At 41.0% G+C, this 18387-nt stretch overlaps 1 protein-coding gene across 14 annotated transcripts in view; it reads left to right on the plus strand.

The window, feature by feature from the left end:
* XYLB (xylulokinase) overlaps positions 1 to 18387 on the plus strand; it is a 158760-nt gene that overhangs the window by 23826 nt on the left and 116547 nt on the right. For 12 of the 14 annotated variants that reach the window (XR_009758241.1, XR_009758242.1, XR_009758244.1 and 9 more), the window contains 5 exons: positions 2855 to 2896; positions 15171 to 15289; positions 15993 to 16074; positions 16861 to 16901; positions 17712 to 17827. Coding sequence is in view for 10 of the 14 variants with exons in the window: in XM_061587652.1 (XP_061443636.1) it covers positions 2855 to 2896; positions 15171 to 15289; positions 15993 to 16074; positions 16861 to 16901; positions 17712 to 17827 (400 nt within the window). In the remaining 4 variants the exon portion in view is untranslated. The remainder of the gene's footprint in view (positions 1 to 2854; positions 2897 to 15170; positions 15290 to 15992; positions 16075 to 16860; positions 16902 to 17711; positions 17828 to 18387) is intronic. The other 2 variants (XM_061587655.1, XM_061587657.1) reach the window with 1 other exon arrangement.

Genomic DNA, 18387 nt, shown 5'->3' on the forward strand with positions numbered 1-18387 from the left:
TGAAAGATGACATAAATAGATCAAGAACCCATCTGGTAAACAAATCAAGCATCATCTTTGAATTTGGGAGTCTGGGTTTAAGTTCCAGATCAATCATGGATCAGTTGGGTAGCCTTGGGCAGGCCTTTCTTTCTCATAGGCTCTCTAGGCCTGGAGTGGGGAACCTGTGATCTTTTACATGTTGTTGGACTGCAACTCCCATCAACACTGAAGAGAGTCCAACAACATCTGGAGAGCCACAGGTTCTCCATCCCTGCTCCAGACATTCCTTTCTGGTGCAGTTTCTGCCATACTTCCTTTCTTGGTGTGACTGCAACACCAAAGTTACCACATTCAGCGCAAACCAGGCTCCCTCTAAATCAGAATTTGCTTATTGGGGGTCACGGATTGCATTAGCCTTGGCTAAGGTTGCTTGCTACTAATACAATATTTAACCATGGTTAAAGGTAGGAGGGAATTTGCACCAGAGTGGAGAATTGTGGAAACTGGGAGGAGGGAGTGTTCCATCTTGTAGTCCTCTCCTGAACTTTTAAGTCACAGTTTAAAAATTGGCAATATTATGTTTGCCAAGGTAGCATGCAATTGGAAACAAATGGGCATCAGGTCGTGACAGCTGACATTTAGAGCAATTTTAAAACAGCCTTCGTGTGTGGATGTAGCATCTGACTAGCTCTCAGTGGCTTGCAGTTTGCACGTTCTCTTTCCTGTTTTTCGTTATAAAGTATTCAAATACTGTTCAGATAATTGTCTTCTTAATTTCTGCTTGATTTGTAACATTTGGGTTGTTCAGGCTGTAAAAATACCCAATGCAGTTGTTTCACTCCAGTAGAACAGATTTTGTTTTAAAAAAAACCCAATAAGCTCCGAAAGAAAATGTCAGAAACCAAAATCTGCAATGATGTTCTAGTTCCAGGAGGCACCAACTCTTCCTATAAAATGCTTTGCACTTTGTTGATTGATTTTTTTAAAATGCTGGAAAGCTGTATTAGAATGACAAATTATTTCTGTTTATACTGTGTGGATTTTTTAAAGTGAAAAACTTGAGACTAAACAACTTAACTGTGTGATTTGATGTATCGTCTTTTTAAAAAACCAACAAAACACTAAAACATTTGAAAACAGCTATTCTACTCTTAACATGAAGGTGTCTGTCTTTCACAAGTAATGACTTGCATACAAGATCAAATGTGTGTAGTAGTTATTTGAACCTGGCTCTCCAAGTCCAAATGCAACTCTTTTTCCTTTCTGCTAGTAGGGTATGTCTTCTAGTGTAAATTTAAGAAGCAACATGCCTTTTTTCATTGCACTTAAGCAGCAGAATAAATATACAGATACTTAAAATATCCAGACTCGGAGGAAGGCAATGGTAAACCACCTCTGAATACCTCTTACCATGAAAATGCTATGAATAGACTATCCAAATTGCAACACGAGATAGTGCTGGAAGATGAGACCCCAGGTCAGAAGGCACTCACTGAGCTACCGGGAAAGAACAACAGACAAGTATGAGTAGTGATGTGACTAATGATGCTGCTGGGTCAAAGCTGAAAGGAAGCCCAGATGCGAAAGGAGAGTTCGGAGTTGTTGTACTTAAAATAAGTTATCTATGATCTGCCTATAGTCAGATCAGTGGGACAGTGGATAATAAGCCCAGGTTCCAGTCCTGGAGTCTTCTCTAGGGATGGATGGACCAGCCTGTTTTGTGTCACTTGTGCTCATTCATAGGTCTGAGTTCTGTCCCTTTTTTTGGCAGATTTTCTGAAATAACTCACAAAAAATCTGTGTGTAAATTGTACACATTTTGTATGCATTTTCCCCATAAAATGCACATTTTTCCTGCAGTGGAGGTGGGGATCCATAGATGGGTTTTCTCATCCCACTCGCTCCACTGGGCAGGGAGATGCAAATGAATAGGGCTCAACCAGGTGCAGTGGGCAACCCCTCCTTTCACCCCTAAAATAGGGGTACTTCTGGATCCAGCTTTGTCACTGGAGCCCCTGGTAGCCTCAGTGACTAGAAGTGCGTTTTGCCAGCTGCAGCTAATATGACAGCTATTACTGTTCTTGGATTGGGAGAGCTTGACTACAGTAGTTCAGGCACTGGTGACTTCAGGACTGGATTACTGTAATGCACTTTATGTGGGCTGTCCCTTGTGCCTGATCCAAGACTGCAGTCAGTGCAGAATGCTGCAGCATGGTTGCTAACAGGAATGTGCCCTGTCTACATATAACACCTCTGCTCAGAGGTCTTCACTGGCTGCCGGTTTGTTACCAGACCAAGTTCAGTGTGTTACTGTTAGTATATAAAGGCTTAATAGCTTGGGATCCGTTGACTTTGTGAGACCGTCTTACCTCATATGTGCCCACTCGACTGCTTCGATCTGTAGAACTGGCACTGGTATAGATGTCGCATAACACTTGTTCCACACTCATAAAAAAACAATCTTTTAGTGTAGCAGCACCAGTGCTTTGGAACTCCCTGCCTATTGATATCAGGTAGGCACCTTTGCTGTACTCTTTTTGGCACCTGCTTCAAACAGTTTTGTTTAGACAAGCCTATCCAGACATGTAGAATGGTGGCATGTGTTTTAATCCTTTTGTTTACTATTGATTTTAATTATTTTGAATGTTTTTAATACCTGTTCTTAACTTTTTTATTGATAATTTTATTATTTATTTTTTGTAACCTCTTAGAAGTTTTATTACAATCAAGTAGTATGTAAATGTTATGAAATAAATAAAGTATGTATTTCATATATAAAATACATATTTTGTGTGTACTTTTTTGGGACTGAATCTGCATCACAGAATCTGGAGAAGTGTAATTCAGCTGATAGTTGTGTTCTAATTTTCAGTCAAGTTTGGAAATGTCAAGTTATGTTGGTCTGCTGCAAAAAGTGAGTTGAATACATTTCTCCCTCATCTCTAGCCTTCTCTTCCCCTTAGCAGTTGGGCTGAGGTTTACCTGAGATGACTGCATTTACATCTGGCCTTGATAAATTTATTTTTTCTAAATTGTGAAGGGAAAATTGGGAGGGGTGGAGGGAATAATGAGAGGAAATAATCAAAAGACTCCCATCCTTCCCTGTAGAAATTGGAATTGATATGGGCAAATTTGAGAGACTGTTTAAAGGCAAATTACTTACCAATCCCTCAGCTGGTATCAACAGGAAGTAATAAATTGGGCTGAACCTGAAAAGAGGAAGCGTTTCATAAAAGCTCATGGGTCTGAATGAATACTTTGTCTACACTAGGGAGGCTGGAGCTGCAGTTGCATTTTAGGACAAAAAAAAGCCATATATATTATCTGAATAAACCAGGAGAGAAATGCAGAAAGAACTGGAAGTCAGCAATTTGGAGAGGATGGCAGTTGCAGAGGAAAGGCTGTGTAGAAGCCATCTGTGTGCCATAAAGTATAAACAAGGGTAATTTCTGTGTCGGCCTTGAACTTCTTTGTGTACACAGAAAAGATATTTTAGCGTATCTGGTTAACATTGTGTCAACATTTGTACATTCTCTAAAAATGTCAGCCACGCTTGGCCACCTTGAACAACTAATCAATAGTGCTTTGAAGTGAGATACTGTATCCATTCTATCCACTTATTGAGCTGCTCTATTCATCCACATATTAACCCCACTTTTCATCCATGCATAGAATCCTCTTTAAATTCACTGTTGAACCATGACCTGAGAGAGAGTGGGGCTATTCATTTTTGTTTTGTATCTATTCAGAGTGGTAGGCCAAGGAATTGTAAGTGATTGAATACACTTAATGTGGATCTTTGGGGCAGCCCTATTCTTCACGTTGCTACTTTATGAATGTCTCTTCCTTTTTTGACACCTCTTTCCCAAGCAATATCTCTGTATAAGATACAGGTTGTAAACCAGAATAATGTACATGCAAAATCCTTACAGATCCTTTCTGATTCAGCCTAAACAAGCCTCCAAACCACATGGCATAGTCCTACCAAAGTTAAGCATGGATTTCAGTAGAAGCACTAAGGTTGTGCTCAAGTCTCCCCCCCCCCTTGCCATTCAGTATGCATTTTCCTTCAACTGTGGATCAAAGAGGGCTTACAATAAAATAATCCCAATATCTATCTATAAAATCCCATCAATAAGTATACAAAAACTATTACTGTATTGATAGTTACTTATTCATTTGTAATATAAATGTTGAAATTCAACATCCTAAATGGCTTGAGACCTGATTACCTTAAGTACCTCCTGTTCTCATATCAATCTGCCTGCACCTCTAATTCAGAAGCCCAGTTGAGATCCTCATCTGTAACAACAATTAGGTTGATAGTCATATGGAACAGGGCTTTCTCAGCCATGGTTACTCAGTTATTGAATTTGATTCAAATTGAAATCAGGCAAGTGCTTTCCTTTGCTAACTTTAAATGAGCCTCAAAGACCTGTTTGTTCATCATGGCCTCATAAGACGTTGTTGTTTAGGGCTAGATGGGTTGTTTTATTGGTATACCAGTTTGTATGTTCCTGGAATGGAACTGGATATTTTAATTGTTTTCACTGATTTTACTGTTGGATTTGATGGATTTATATTTCTGCATGGTTGCGAACCATTTTGCGAGGCAACTTTTCCTAAAAATTGGATTGGGATAGCTTAGCTATGGTAGTCCAGGCAATGGTAACATCCAGAATGGATTACTGCAATGCATTTTATGTGGGGTTTCTCTGAAGGTTGGCTCATAAGCTGCAGCTCATGCAGAATGTTGCAGCAAGACTTGGAGAGGGTGCACTTTTGACAGCACATAATACCTTTGCTAAAATAACTCCATTGGCTGCCAATAGGCTAGTGCCAAGTTCAAGGTCTTGCTGTTGGCATATAGTGCCCTGAACAACTTGGGACAGATTTGGAGAGAGGACCCAAAACTCCACACGTTCCTGTGCAACATGTGTGAATATTAAGGACTTTGCTGGATTTATACAACAAACACCTTGTTCAGTGGTTACCTGGGCTGCTACCCCCATAGTGGTGAATCAGAAACTGTTTCTGCCACTGTGGGTTTCAGAAAGAAGCTCCTTTTACACCAGGGATGAGAAACCTATGGCCCTCCAGATGTTGCTGGGCCGCTGAGCAACAATCAGGAATGGTAGCTGTAGTCCAACAACATCTGCAGGATCATGAGTTTCCCATCCTTGTGTTAGATCAGCCTTTCCCAACCAGTGTGCCTCCAGATGTTGTTGGACCACAACTCCCATCAGCCTCAGCCAGCATTGCCAATGGCCAGGAAAGATGGGAGTTGTGGTCCGACAACATCTGGAGGCACACTGGTTGGGAAAGGCTGTGTTGGACCATGACATGACTGCTGTTTTGTTATTGTTAGTTTTTTTATATATATATAAAAATATAAACTGTGCTGTATGCTTGATCTGGATCATAATAGACTGGTAGAAGCATTAATGAGGCCAAAGCTGCACTGTTTGACTGTTGCTGCTTACTTGGAAATTCCACTTTGCTAGTGATTGACTTGATAGATGAAGCAGCTGTGGTTTCTACTAGTTTCTTCTCATCCTTGTTGCTCATCCCCTCCCTCCAGCTGGCTGTGCTGGACATCTGGAATTCTGTTCCTTAGAGCAGGTGGGTGAATGGGGGATGAACATGTGGGAGCAGCCACAGCTGCTTCACCTGTTCATCCATTGGCGTATTTAAAGGTATAGAGGAAATATCCAGGCTGCATCTTGGTAGCTCTTTGCAAACTGTAAAACAATGCTTAATAACATACATTGGCCCAACAAAAAGTGTCACCTCTATTATTAATTTGTGAATTACCTTCCACATACATATCCCAAGGCAATTTACAGGCACATCCTTAAAAACAGTTTGAATAATTTTAAAAATAGTACAAGAACAGCCAAGTATAGATGTAAAAACAATACAAAATGAACACCTAAAGCAATTCCTTTCATCTAGCTGGAAAAGCCCATCAAAACAAAAATACCTTCAGTTCTTTCTGGAAAGTACAGATTGTGGGTGTCTGTCATGTATCAGTAGGAATACTGCTCCACAGAACAGGGACAGTCATATTGAAGGGCATGTTCCGAGTTACTGAGAAGTGGGTTTCTGATATCTTGAGGACTTAAAGGAGAAAATCTTCTGCAGAACACAGTGACCTACTGGGGATATGAGGGATAAGGCGATCTCTTCAAGTAATCTGGTGCTGAACTGTTGGGGCTTATATGTTAGTATCAAAACCTTGAATATGGCCGAGTAGCAGATTGGGAGCCAGTGCAAATCGCACAAATAAGGTGTTATATGTTGGCAGCAATTTGCCCCACAAACAACCTAGCTGCCATGTCCTGCACAAAAAGCAGCCTCTAGACCAACCTCAAGGGTAGCTCCACATAGATCACATGGTCTTTCTCATTCTCTTGGAAGATAAGAATGACACCATATACCAAAGTGTGTTAATGGGTCATGATTTGCTGGATAATTGTTATTGGAAGTCATTAATTCTGAATGAGGGGTTGGGAAAGTTGATCTATGGATTGTTTAGCAATCCAGATGATGCAACCTAATTTTCTTTGGCTGGTGGTTTAGTTTACCATCCAGCTAGCTGCATAGTTCATGGGGTTACAAGCACTGTTGAGACGTATTAAATTACTGGATATACTGAATAAATAATCTCAGGTCCACTCTGCAACTCAAGCATTAGCATGACTGGTTTTACTGGTTTCGTTGGTTTAGAAGGTATGCTTTGCACAGAGGAGATTAGAGAACGATGCACAGATGGAGCTTAAAGATTGGAACTGTTGTGCTCTTTTGCAAAGTGGCACGAGAGTTCTGATTAAATGTTTCTCAGGGTTCAGAAAAGTCAGGGATTTCATCTCAAAATCGCCATATGTTGCTTTAAAACTGCAGTTGCTCATGAAATACATTAATCTGTTGACTCTTGGCCTTTCTTTATGCAAGTGGCAAATCTTTTATTATTATTAAAAAAATTAGAAATGAAAGATGACAAAGAAGCTGAATTAAAGGGAATGTGTGTCTGGCTGATACCCAGAAATTATTTTGTGTTGGGTACTGAGTAACAAAACCTGAACATGAATAGTTGAATATGCTTAGAAAGTTTTTAAATGGGTGAAGTTATTTTGATTTTTTGCACATAACACATTGGGTCCAAGCTGCCCAGTTGTTTGTCCTTCATCCCTGTGCTTTTGCATTCATTAGCTAGAGCACTGGAATGTAGCAGCAAGGTCACTTCTTTTTGAGCAGCAGCATAGAATACTACCTGCTATTTATTAAAAGGCTAGAAAGTTAACTTAAAAAAAATATTGAAAGTTGAAAATTCAGGAATGGGGTCTGGAATATTTGAAATGGGTGAGGAGGGCCAATAGGTCCTCTTCTCTTCCCTGGCTATGGCACCAGTGTTGATCAGCTAGTACCTGAAAGACTGTCTTACCCCTCATATACCCAGTCGATCACGGAGCTCTACAGGTGAGGGCCTCCTGCAGATACCATCTTATCAGGAGGTCTGTTCTGCACAATATAGGAAACGGACCTTTAGTGTGGCAGCACCTACCCTGTGGAATTCCCTCCCTTTGAATATTAGGCAGGTGCCATCTCTGCTATCTTTTCAGCGCCTTTTGAAGACTTTCCTCTTTCAACAAGCCTTTTAAGTTGAGACCTATTCCAGTCTGCATCTGTGTTGGAATTGCTTTTAATATGTTTAATATGTTTTTAACCCCTTTTTGTTTTTAAAGATGTTTTTAAAGCTTTTTAAAAATGTTTTTAACGTTGTCTTGTTTTAATGTATTTTAAGGTCTTTTTATGATGTTTTAAAGTGTTTTTAGCGTTTCTGTTTGCCGCCCTGGGCTCCTACTGGGAGGAAGGGCGGGATATAAATCAAACAATAAATAAATAAAATAAATAATACCAGAATATATTTTCTTTCTCTCTCTCTCTCTGAGAATTGAAAGCACATGACTTCTCCCAAAGACGTCAGTGAAGGGAAGACTACAGTTCCCAGAATTCTTTGGGGGAAGTCATGTGCTTTAAATGTGCGTTGGATGTGCTTTAAATGTATGTGTGGATCAGTGTGCATGCTGCCTTACAGAGTTGCATGGGCAAAAATAGACAGGTTTCTGCCGCCAAGGTGGATACAAATAGACAACAGGGAGTGCAATATAGGGAGGGAGAGACAAGACGAGAGTGGGGAAAAAGTGGGGAAATTATTGTTTATTATTATTCACTTCACTGATGACACCACCTTTCATTTCAAAGAAAAACCAAGGCGGTTTGCAAGGCAATAAAACAATAACAAAACCCAACCATTAAAACCATGTAAAACAGCATCCGAGTATATCGATAAACCCTCAGTATCAATTATAGTAGTAAGAAACGTCGAGATCTGGTATTAATTGTCAGGAAATGCCTGGGTAAATAGGTACATTGGCATTGCATTGTGTGTACTTAAAGCATGGCTACGTTTGGGAATGAGGACTAAGGAGATAAGCCAAACTCCACACAGACAAAGGTAGGTTTTGAAGTGGGACTTGAAAGAAGGGAGGGAAGTGGCATCATATTCATGTTAAGGGAAACCATTCCATACCTCCCTGTTTACTAATGTAGGATCTTCGGACACAGTGAGTCTATGGGAAAAGACTGTATTTCTATAAATCTTATTGAAATGGTGACAGAACACCACAACGCTTTGGGGAGCCTCCTGTTAATTTCAGCAGGTTGGACTTCCTGGTTCTTAAGTTGGGTACTGAGGAGGGACTTAAAAAATGGAGATGGTTGCTTGGAGGCATTCTGGGAGGTGATTAACAAAGGTAAATTGGGCGGAGTCATTTTAGCAAGCTGGAGACCTTTGAGCAGCTGTAGGTAGTGGATCTGGATGAGCAAAGGTCACAAGAAGGGATGTGCCGGTCAAAAAGCCCAGAGAGTTAAAGAGCAGGGAAGGCCATTGAGAGTTTTGAAGGAGAAGACAAGAAGACTGCAGAATCTGAGGTTGGACAGGAAGCCAGTGAAGGGATTTAAGGAGGAAAGTCTCATGGTCAAAGGCTGTAAACACACTAGTCGCCAGATCAATGCATTTTCATTAGCCACACCTGAAGGGAGAGCAGGTTGATTTGCAGATCAGTTGCAAAATCTCTGAAGCTGAATTAAAAAACAAAAACTCAAGCTGCTCCCACCAGATTTTACAGTAAAAAGGGGCAGGGTTTAACTAGGGTCATGTGCCCCCGTTTTCAAAAAAGAGGTGGAGATGCATCGGAACCAGCAGAATAGTGAGTGTGTTTCTACCCAGAGTGACAGACAAGAGAATTGAATACTTTTGGCAGCAGAGTGCTGGATGGATCTGAGTGGACAAAGATGGGGCAACACATTTCATTTCAATAACTTTAATACGATCCTGTATGGTAAATCAGCATAATTATTTCAATTATTGCAAATATGGAGGTTGAAGCTGAGAGGTGGTAGGCAGTCTCTCACTGCTTCCACCCTTAGCCGTTCTGTTACACCAACCCTAACAGTGTGTGCCATACATATCTAAGGCAACAGCGGAATCCTATACATGCCTACTTAAGAGTAAGTCACTGAGCTCAATGGCAATTAGTCCTAGACATAAGAACATAAGAAGAGCCTGCTGGATCAGGCCAGTGGCCCATCTAGTCCAGCATCCTGTTCTCACAGTGGCCAACCAGGTGCCTGGGGGAAGCCCGCAAGCAGGACCCGAGTGGAAGAACACTCTCCCCTCCTGAGGCTTCTGGCAACTGGTTTTCAGAAGCATGCTGCCTCTGACTAGGGTGGCAGAGCACAGCCATCATGGCTAGTAGCCATTGATAGCCCTGTCCTCCATGAATTTGTCTAATCTTCTTTTAAAGCCGTCCAAGCTGGTGGCCATTACTGCATCTTGTGGGAGCAAATTCCATAGTTTATCTTGTCCATAGACAAGATGTATAGGATTGCAGCCTAAATAACTGGCCCTGTTTGAAAAAAACACCATATGCCTTGCCTTGAGTGTAATGATGTATAAAACAAGATTCAATTTATTAAACTTGATCAATTCTGTTTCATGCAAATCAAATACACTTAATTAATTAGATCCTACCTAATTTGTCCCATGATTCCTCAACAGATATGCACAGCAATGTTGCCTGCTTCTCATGGACTCATTTAACCCTCCACTCCCCTATCTGGAAAGTGGCATTGATCTCTTACATGCTGAAAAATTATTCTGAGATGGATGAATTCTAGGATAAATATGTTCCATATGAGAACCAATGCAAATATTTATGCATTATAGCATTTTATGGGCCATGTAAGACCAATGGGTTACTACAGCTGCATTTCCAAGATTTAATTTTAGCCAGGGCTCAAAAAGGTCTCCATCCTGGAGTCTGCTGTTAGTCCCTGGAACACGTGGACTAGTGACAGTGGAGTGCCTTTGATTTATGCAAAGTGGCTTCTCTTTCACCACAACCCAACACATTTAGGATTAGGAAATAAAATGTTCAGGCTAGAAAATAACAGCTTCCAAGTAAAATTCAACTCTGACCTTTCACATTTTCAAAATTAACCCTTTAGCAGCTTCCACTTTTTCATTCAATCAATCAATCGCTATCTATGGATCAGCCTTCATATCCTCTGCCTGCAGTGCATTTATTTATTTATTTGCTTAAGGCATGTATATACAACTTTTCAGACAGACCTCACAAAGCAATTTGCACAAGATTATTACAATATTGATTTGTTTTTTAAAAAGTTACAATAAAATGGAAAAGATAGCTTGTTCGTTTAAGAACAAACTGTTACTGCTTCTTCTCACTCGGCAAGATGGTTCTGCAGATACCCCTGTGGTGACAGTTGGGGGAAGGAAGGAGGGGCCACTGGGAGCTGGATGGAGACAACTCAAGCTACTTTCTCTTAGGGCAAGATGTGTCTGCAGATTTAGTAGCACATGTGCACATTTCCCAGAATATACCAATCCTGTTCCTAGTAAAGAATGTGCAGAAGCAATAGGCTGACCATTGCAGTGTACGAGGTTGTTACTGTTCTGTCTCTACATGGTTTTGCCTGCCGGGCAGTCTCTTGTGACTGTGGGGCCATCATAAAAAGCCCCAGCCTCCTCCATCCGCAGCAGTGTGAAGGTTCAGCTCAGGCTGTCCCTGCACATGGGGAGAGGGGCATCAGGGTTATGAGTGGGGCATATCCAAGCCCCACAATCCTCACACTCCCACAAATAAATAAATAAACTTCAGTGACGGCGGTACAATGGTCCAGGGTAGGAAACTTGCTTGGAACCTGCAAAACAAATGGTGTCTGCTTTTTTTCAAGATTTGTGCTCAGTTTCCCCCCACTTTCATAAGACTTGAAAGTGCAGGAAAGTGATAAAAAGAAGCCATAGTTCTAATTTCTGAAAAATGGGGATTTGAGCCAATTCATGCCATTTGATCACATTCATACTACTCCCTGACAATGCACCTGCTTGCTTCTGCCTGGGTGGTTCTTTCCATCCTGGCCCCTCCAGACCACAGAGATGCTTGCCTTGCCTGAATAGGAGCCTGATTCTAGAACCGTGTGTGTGTGTGTGTGTACACTAGTAATCATTCCATTCTCTTCCTTTCCCGTTCTATTTTGTATTGTAATAGATGGGGGGGATTGGGCAGAAGGTAGATTAGGCAGATCTGTGAATGATTTGCAGTAAATTGGCAAGGGCTTCTTACTTCACCTGTCTTAACAATAGCAACACCAGAAAGCTTTCCTTCCTACCATAAATTGGATTGCTGAAGCAAAGAATGTTGGGGAGAAAACCAGGACAAGATTTTTACCCTGAGCATCGGATGTGCTCAGAAGTACCCTGTCCTTCATTCCTAAAATATGTCCTGCTCCTGAGCAACAGTTTTGTACCCGGTTCCAGTTGGTGGACCTCAGGGCTCTAGTTAAAAAAAAAAAAGGTAGATCCTGCAAGCCTAAAACCTCCCCTTCCCTGACATGGGCGATGAGCCTCATTGATTTTAATCTATGTACTGCACCTGATACAGATTTAGATGGTGTTAGGTAATAGATTTTAGATGATGGATATTGCACACTAAACTGGAGAAGCCTAGGCTTTGAAGGGAGCATAGCTTCTGTAAAATAACTTGTGCCTATGTGGCACCTCTCTGGTCTGAATAGTGTTTATAATCCTGTGTTCTTCTAGTTCAGGTTTTCAACAAAACGAGTGCCTGTGGAATGATGCCAGTCCACTAATTGCTTCCTGGTCCGTGGCAAGGGAGCCAGTTCAGCCTCATGCCAACCGGCAGCATGCTTCAGTGTCTCTTTCCTTCAGTAGCAACTGGAGAACTGGCAGGATCCCAGAAGAAGAGTAGATTTAGTGCCTCTCTATTTATAAAGGGAGAGAGGTGAGAGTGCGATGGAAATAAGGGAATTACAGTCCTACTAGGTCTTCTACACCTTGGAAGATATCAGAACAAATAAACTTGGTAAACCCCTAAAAGGAAAGGTTTGCCAACAGCTGTGTAAGATGAGACAGAATAACTTAATTGAAGCTGAAAAGTGAAGAAGAGGAGGGAGGGAAGATAAGGACATTGATAGAAGTGCAAGAGGTGGATTTTCACTGTTTTTTAAAAGTCAAGACGAGAAAAGGAACAAAAGCAAGCACAAGAGAGAGGGCACTTGACTGCTTTCTGCTGGGTCTGAAGTGAGCTACTAAGGATGCTGCTAACTTCTGCTTCCCTGTATGTCACTGTCTGGCTCTCCTATATGCTGCTGTGATCTGTGGTTCCTATATTTTGGCCCTTGTCCCTGGAAAATCATTGCTCTTTTGTCTTTGTTCGGCTGCCTTCTTACATTTTTGTTAGTGTGCACTTAAACACAGGCTCGAGTAGTTTCAGCTCAATTTAGATTTCTGTCAGATATCTGAGTGGCTGGTGAGATGCATGTTGATTCCTGGAGCCACTTCCAGACTGTCACTGTTTTCTGGGCATGATTTAATTGTATACAAGTGAAGTTGCGCAGTTTAAAGTGGATTTTGTGCTTTTGCATAACAAACCTGCTTTAAAAACATGCACACGTACACATCACCACCACACCCAAGCCAGAATTTTTGTGGTAAGAAAAGTGATGGGAAAAATGCACTGGAAAATGTGGGATAACGGAGTCATTGGGTGATGTCGTATAATCTCTGTGCCAGCAAATTGGAATAGTAAATGGGGACGGTGTGTAACCTCCATGCGAATTTTGTGCAAAGGTATCAAGGTTGATCGAAGTGAAAAAGTATCATGAAGAGGAGGGCACACAGAGGATGCATAACAAAGACAAAGTTAATACAAAATGGTTTATGGAGGGGAAAACCATGCTGCAGGTTGCTGCTTGTAATGCAGAACTGAAACTAAAAGCAGAGTGTCCGAGAGCTGACTCAGGCTGTTCCTGGTATGGTAAGGGCAAGCCCCCAGTGTGCTGCAGATGCATGTGAATGCATGCCGATGGAAGCACAATGCCAGTTGTGCAGCTTTTGTTCCATTCTCCCCTCCACTCCCTGTCTCTGGATAGTGAATGCTGCTAAATGCTTTGAACTAATTATGAGGATAATAAAATTTTTATTTATATCCCGCTCTTCTATTAAAAGGACACAGAGTGGCACACAACATAACCATAAAACTACATAATATAATCAATACAAATGCAAGTACAACTATAATTTCTGTAAGTGATAACAGAGAGCATATGATACAACCAACGCTTAACAACAAAACAAAAACCTCACAGCAGCAAAAATAGAAGGATGTTACTCATTAAAACTGGCATCAATAAAACCAGGTGTTGCACATTAAAAGCCTGTTGAAATAAGTGTCTTCAGTTTCCGGCAAAAGATGCAGAAAGAGGGAGCCTGACGGAGTTCAGTAGGAAGACGTTCCAGAGTTGTGGCACGCCTCCACAGAAAAGGCCTTGCTGCTCCTGCCGAGGCTCCTGTGACGGCATGGGGAGATGCAGCAAGTGAGTGTGAGAGATGGCCTGTTCTGTGATGGTGCTGCAACTGGAGTTTCAGCGGTTCTCATAATTTTCATATTAAATGTTCTTAAACGTTCTTGATTTTTTTAAAAAAAAACCCATTAAGTTTCAAATGCATCCTATCTTAGAAGTAAGAATAGGAGACGCTATTGCAACTTGAATTATTGCAGTGATCAGCAGGTGAAGGAGAAGAGCGATGTGCTTAGATTGTGACCATTGCTGTGAGCATAGGTGTGTTACAAATGTCCAAGTGTTTCATCTGTGACATTTTTTTTGGGGGGGGGAGGCGGCTGTCTTCAAGATGTGCTTCTATTGCAAATATCATTCAGAGCTGTCCTTGCCTCCATTTACCTGCTGCCCTACTTCGAGCTGTTTTCTCTCACACTTAGCCCTCCTCACCAGTTTCTAACCTTCCCTGCCTCTGCTGACCCTGTTTGCTCACTTGGTATATATTGTGAATCCATGGGGATGGGAATTGCATGTTTGCTTGCTTTGATTACTTGAGGAGGCCTTGCTTTGCATCCCCTTGTTCACCTAGCTGAGATCTGCAGGGTACAGGACACAGCCCCACAGTAGCTGCACCCACACTTTGAAATACCCTCTTAAGGGAGGTCTGTAACTTCCCTGGCTGCATTTTGCTACCCAGTACAGACTTTTTTCTTTAGAAAGTCATAGCTGTTGTTTTAATGCTGCTGCTTAAAAATGAAATCTGTTATTTGTACTCTAGCAAATGTATGGCTTTGGAGGCTGCGTTTAGCTTGACTGATTATCTGTTTTTAGTTGTTTGTTTACCAGATGGAGGTATTTTATATTGTCATTTCTGGTTTGTACCTTACTTTGGGTATCAACAGGAGGTTGGACTCGATGACCTTATAGGCCCCATCCAGCTCTACTATTCTATAATCTTGAAAGTTGTGATTAATTAAGTAGAATACATAAGATACATGTTTTGACCAGCAACTAGTACACTGGTGACTGTAAATAACTTGGTAGAGCAGTAGTGAACCTCTCTCACTGTGAACTTACCTGGATCCTTCAATCTTCAGCTGAGGCCCTTCCCCGAGTACCCCCTCTGAAGGAAGTTCAGAGGGTTGTGGCTCTCCATCTGTAGAATGCTCTCCTTCCTGCAAGAGTGTGTTATATCTAAGCTTTTTGGCTGTTGGGGAAAAAAAAGCTGCTTCCTTCCTCAGGTTCTGGCATGAATTTACTGCAGATCCGTGAGAAAGTGTGGAATCCAGCCTGTCTTGATGCTTGTGCACCTGCATTAGGAAAAAAGTTGGGCCATCCTGCACCATCCAGCAAAATACTGGTATGTACTGCTGTAGAACAACTGTGGCAAATTTGACAGTGGAGAATTAAAGGCTGTGTCTCTTACTTGGATTTTTGATAGACTACAAATTTAAACTGGTTTAAATTAGCATGGTTTTCCCCAAAGATCTATGGGAGCTCGGTTGTTGGAAGGAACCCAAGGAAGTCATTGATAACTGCAAAATTTGACTGTCCGTGTTTGTGATCTACAGGTAACATGAATGCTGTTTTACAGTAAAAAGAATTAATATTCTCTTATATTAATATTAGTGACATAAAATAATATATGTCATTAATATTGAGGTGGTTACTTGTTTTTGTTTTTTTAACTGATGTGATAAATTATTTCAGGCAGAGGTTCTTATAATACTGTAAGAGTGTTAGATAAATAAAATTATCTGGTTCTCTGTTACAAAACGGTATATGTAAATAATTATTTGCGTTACAAAACGGTATGTGTAAATAATTGCAATTCTGCAAACCTGCACAATGTTCAAACTGGGTTTTCTATAAAGAATCCTGGAAATTGTAATCTAAGGCTGCTGAATTTCTCTTTTAAAGTTGTTTAGCCATTTATAGTCTGTTGTGGATCTTCTGTAGAGGAAGCTAAATATTTCGCTTAATGTGCAATATGTTCTGATATAAAAGGGTTATTGTGCTCTTTTAAAAAACTCTTCTCATGGCACTATTTTCCTCCATTTTAGGGTTCTATTTCCCCCTATTACATCCAGCGCTTTGGGTTTAATTCTGGATGTAAAGTTGTTGCATTTACTGGAGACAATCCAGGTAAGAAAGTAAATGTTTGCTGGTGGAATTCTGAATCTGTATATGATTGTATCCCTTTACTAATTTTCTCTAGGGGTCTCATGATTATTCTGGAGAGGTTTCTAATGGTTTCAGTGACCAATGGATCGCAGGCCTCCAGAAAAAGGCAGGAGCACTTAAGTTGTCTTCGTCTTCGTCTTCTTCGTCTTGTCTTTATTTATACCCCGCCATCCTTCCAAAACTGGAACTCGCGGCTGCTTCCAGATAAAAAACATATATTAAAACATACAGAGTCTAGATTAAAACAAAATTAAACTAATTCCAATATTAAAACCATTCATACTTATAGCTAAAAGAGAATAAAAAAACCAGTTTAAACATGGAGGAATTAGGCATTGAGATCAATGGGACTTAATTGCACAATTCACTACTTCAGTCCTATTTATATCAATGGGATTTCAGTGCATTTTCAGTTGTATTCATCAGTATCGGTTGGTGGAGCTGTGCAGGTGGGGCTACATTGCTTTCCCAACATCGCACTGCCACTTACCAAGAGGGAGAGGTGTGGGGAGCTCAGGACGGTGTGGGGAGCAGCGGCAGAGCCAATCCCATGTTCCTGTGGCACCACACTGAGCTCCCCATGCCTCTTCCCTCCCTCTCGTCAGTAAGTGGCAGCAATGCGTGGTTTTGGGAAGCTGGGAGAGCAAGACAGCCCCGCCTGCACAGCCCCATTGTGCAGGATGTCCTGGCATCCACTGGAAAGGCTAATCTCATATTTTAACAGGACACCTTTACTTGTATTTTCAGCATCCCTGGCAGGAATAAGACTTGCAGAAGGGGACATTGCAGTAAGTGTTGATATATTCATGTTATGCTCATGCCGCTAATACAGTTATGGGGTAGTTGCTTTGGATAGCAACTCTACATTATATATTTTGGTTGAAATATGCCCTTAGTTAAACCCCTTCAGATTCTGTTGATTTCACTGGAAAAGATAAAGGCTGCAATGCTAAACACATTTATTAGGGAGTTCCATTGAATATACTGACTGAACAAGCATAGGATTCCACTGAGCATGTCATTAAATCTTTCCCCAGAGAGATCAATAGCACTTAAAAATGCTTAGCTTTGACAGAATTGTGTCCTAACAAACATAGGAAATGTGTGTTGATTACCCTGAGGTGGATTTCATTTCTGCTGTGTATGTTGCTTTGAGAAAGTTTTCAGAATAGATTGAGAGGATGTAGAAACAAGGTTGATTAACCAACACTTGATGTCTCCTAGCTAAATGACTCTCTGCTTGAATGCATGAACAAGCTGTATTAAAAAGTATGGCGTGGAGTGAGGTCAGGTGGTATGGAGGCTTGAAATTCTGTGGTGGCTGTTTCACGCATGCAAGTCATCACTCGATGTTGCCGTTGTTCAGTGATGAATATGCATATGTGAATTTACTCTAATAAATCCCTAGATATCCTTTTAGTTACTTCTGCTCTATGTTTCATGCAAAGGTGACAAGCCAAGCTGATACCTCAAGAATCCAATTGCCTTAATGTGTAATTTAAAGATAATTAGTACTACAAACAAATGGGTTTAATTTAATTTCTATATTGCTTTTCATGCACATTGTGCAGTAACACCTCAATTATTTTCTCTCACAGATTAGCCTTGGCACTAGTGATACATTGTTTCTCTGGATTAAAGAGCCAAAACCTGCTTTAGAAGGTCACATCCTCTGCAGTCCTGTTGATCCACAAGCCTACATGGCCCTGCTGTGGTAATGAAGCAGATACTGTTTTCATGTGAATACTGTGTTTATATGGAGTCAGACCATTGGTATTAGGGCTGCCAGGTTCATGGCCTGAGACTGATCCTGTATCTTTAGGAGAAGAGAAAGTCAGCCAAGTGCAGGTGTTCTTGCAACACTGTAATGAGAAAAACCACAAGGTGGAATTCTCTCTTCCCCCTGAACAACTTTTAAAGATACAGAAGACCTCTTGGAGGCTGGGCTGCAACACTGGCTTTTCCCATTACAATGTTGCAAGAACACCTGCACTTGGCTGACTTTCTCTTCTCTTAAAGATACAGGATCAGTCTCAGGCCATGAACCTGGCAACCTAATTGGTATATGTCTCCTATAGTATGGTCTACTCTGACTGACCATTGGAGTAAGTTCAATAATCTCTCTTTAGCAAGATGTGTCCCCAGCTAAAATAAGCTTTGTTTGCACAGACAATTGGATTTTGTGGGCTTGACTGAAATCCTAGATTTCTATCTTTATTTAATAAAGGTATTTCTGTACCATCCTTTCACAAAACATCCTGGTGGTGTACAACA

Source organism: Rhineura floridana, chromosome 10 (genome assembly GCF_030035675.1).
Source record: "Rhineura floridana isolate rRhiFlo1 chromosome 10, rRhiFlo1.hap2, whole genome shotgun sequence".
Lineage (NCBI taxonomy): Eukaryota > Metazoa > Chordata > Lepidosauria > Squamata > Rhineuridae > Rhineura > Rhineura floridana.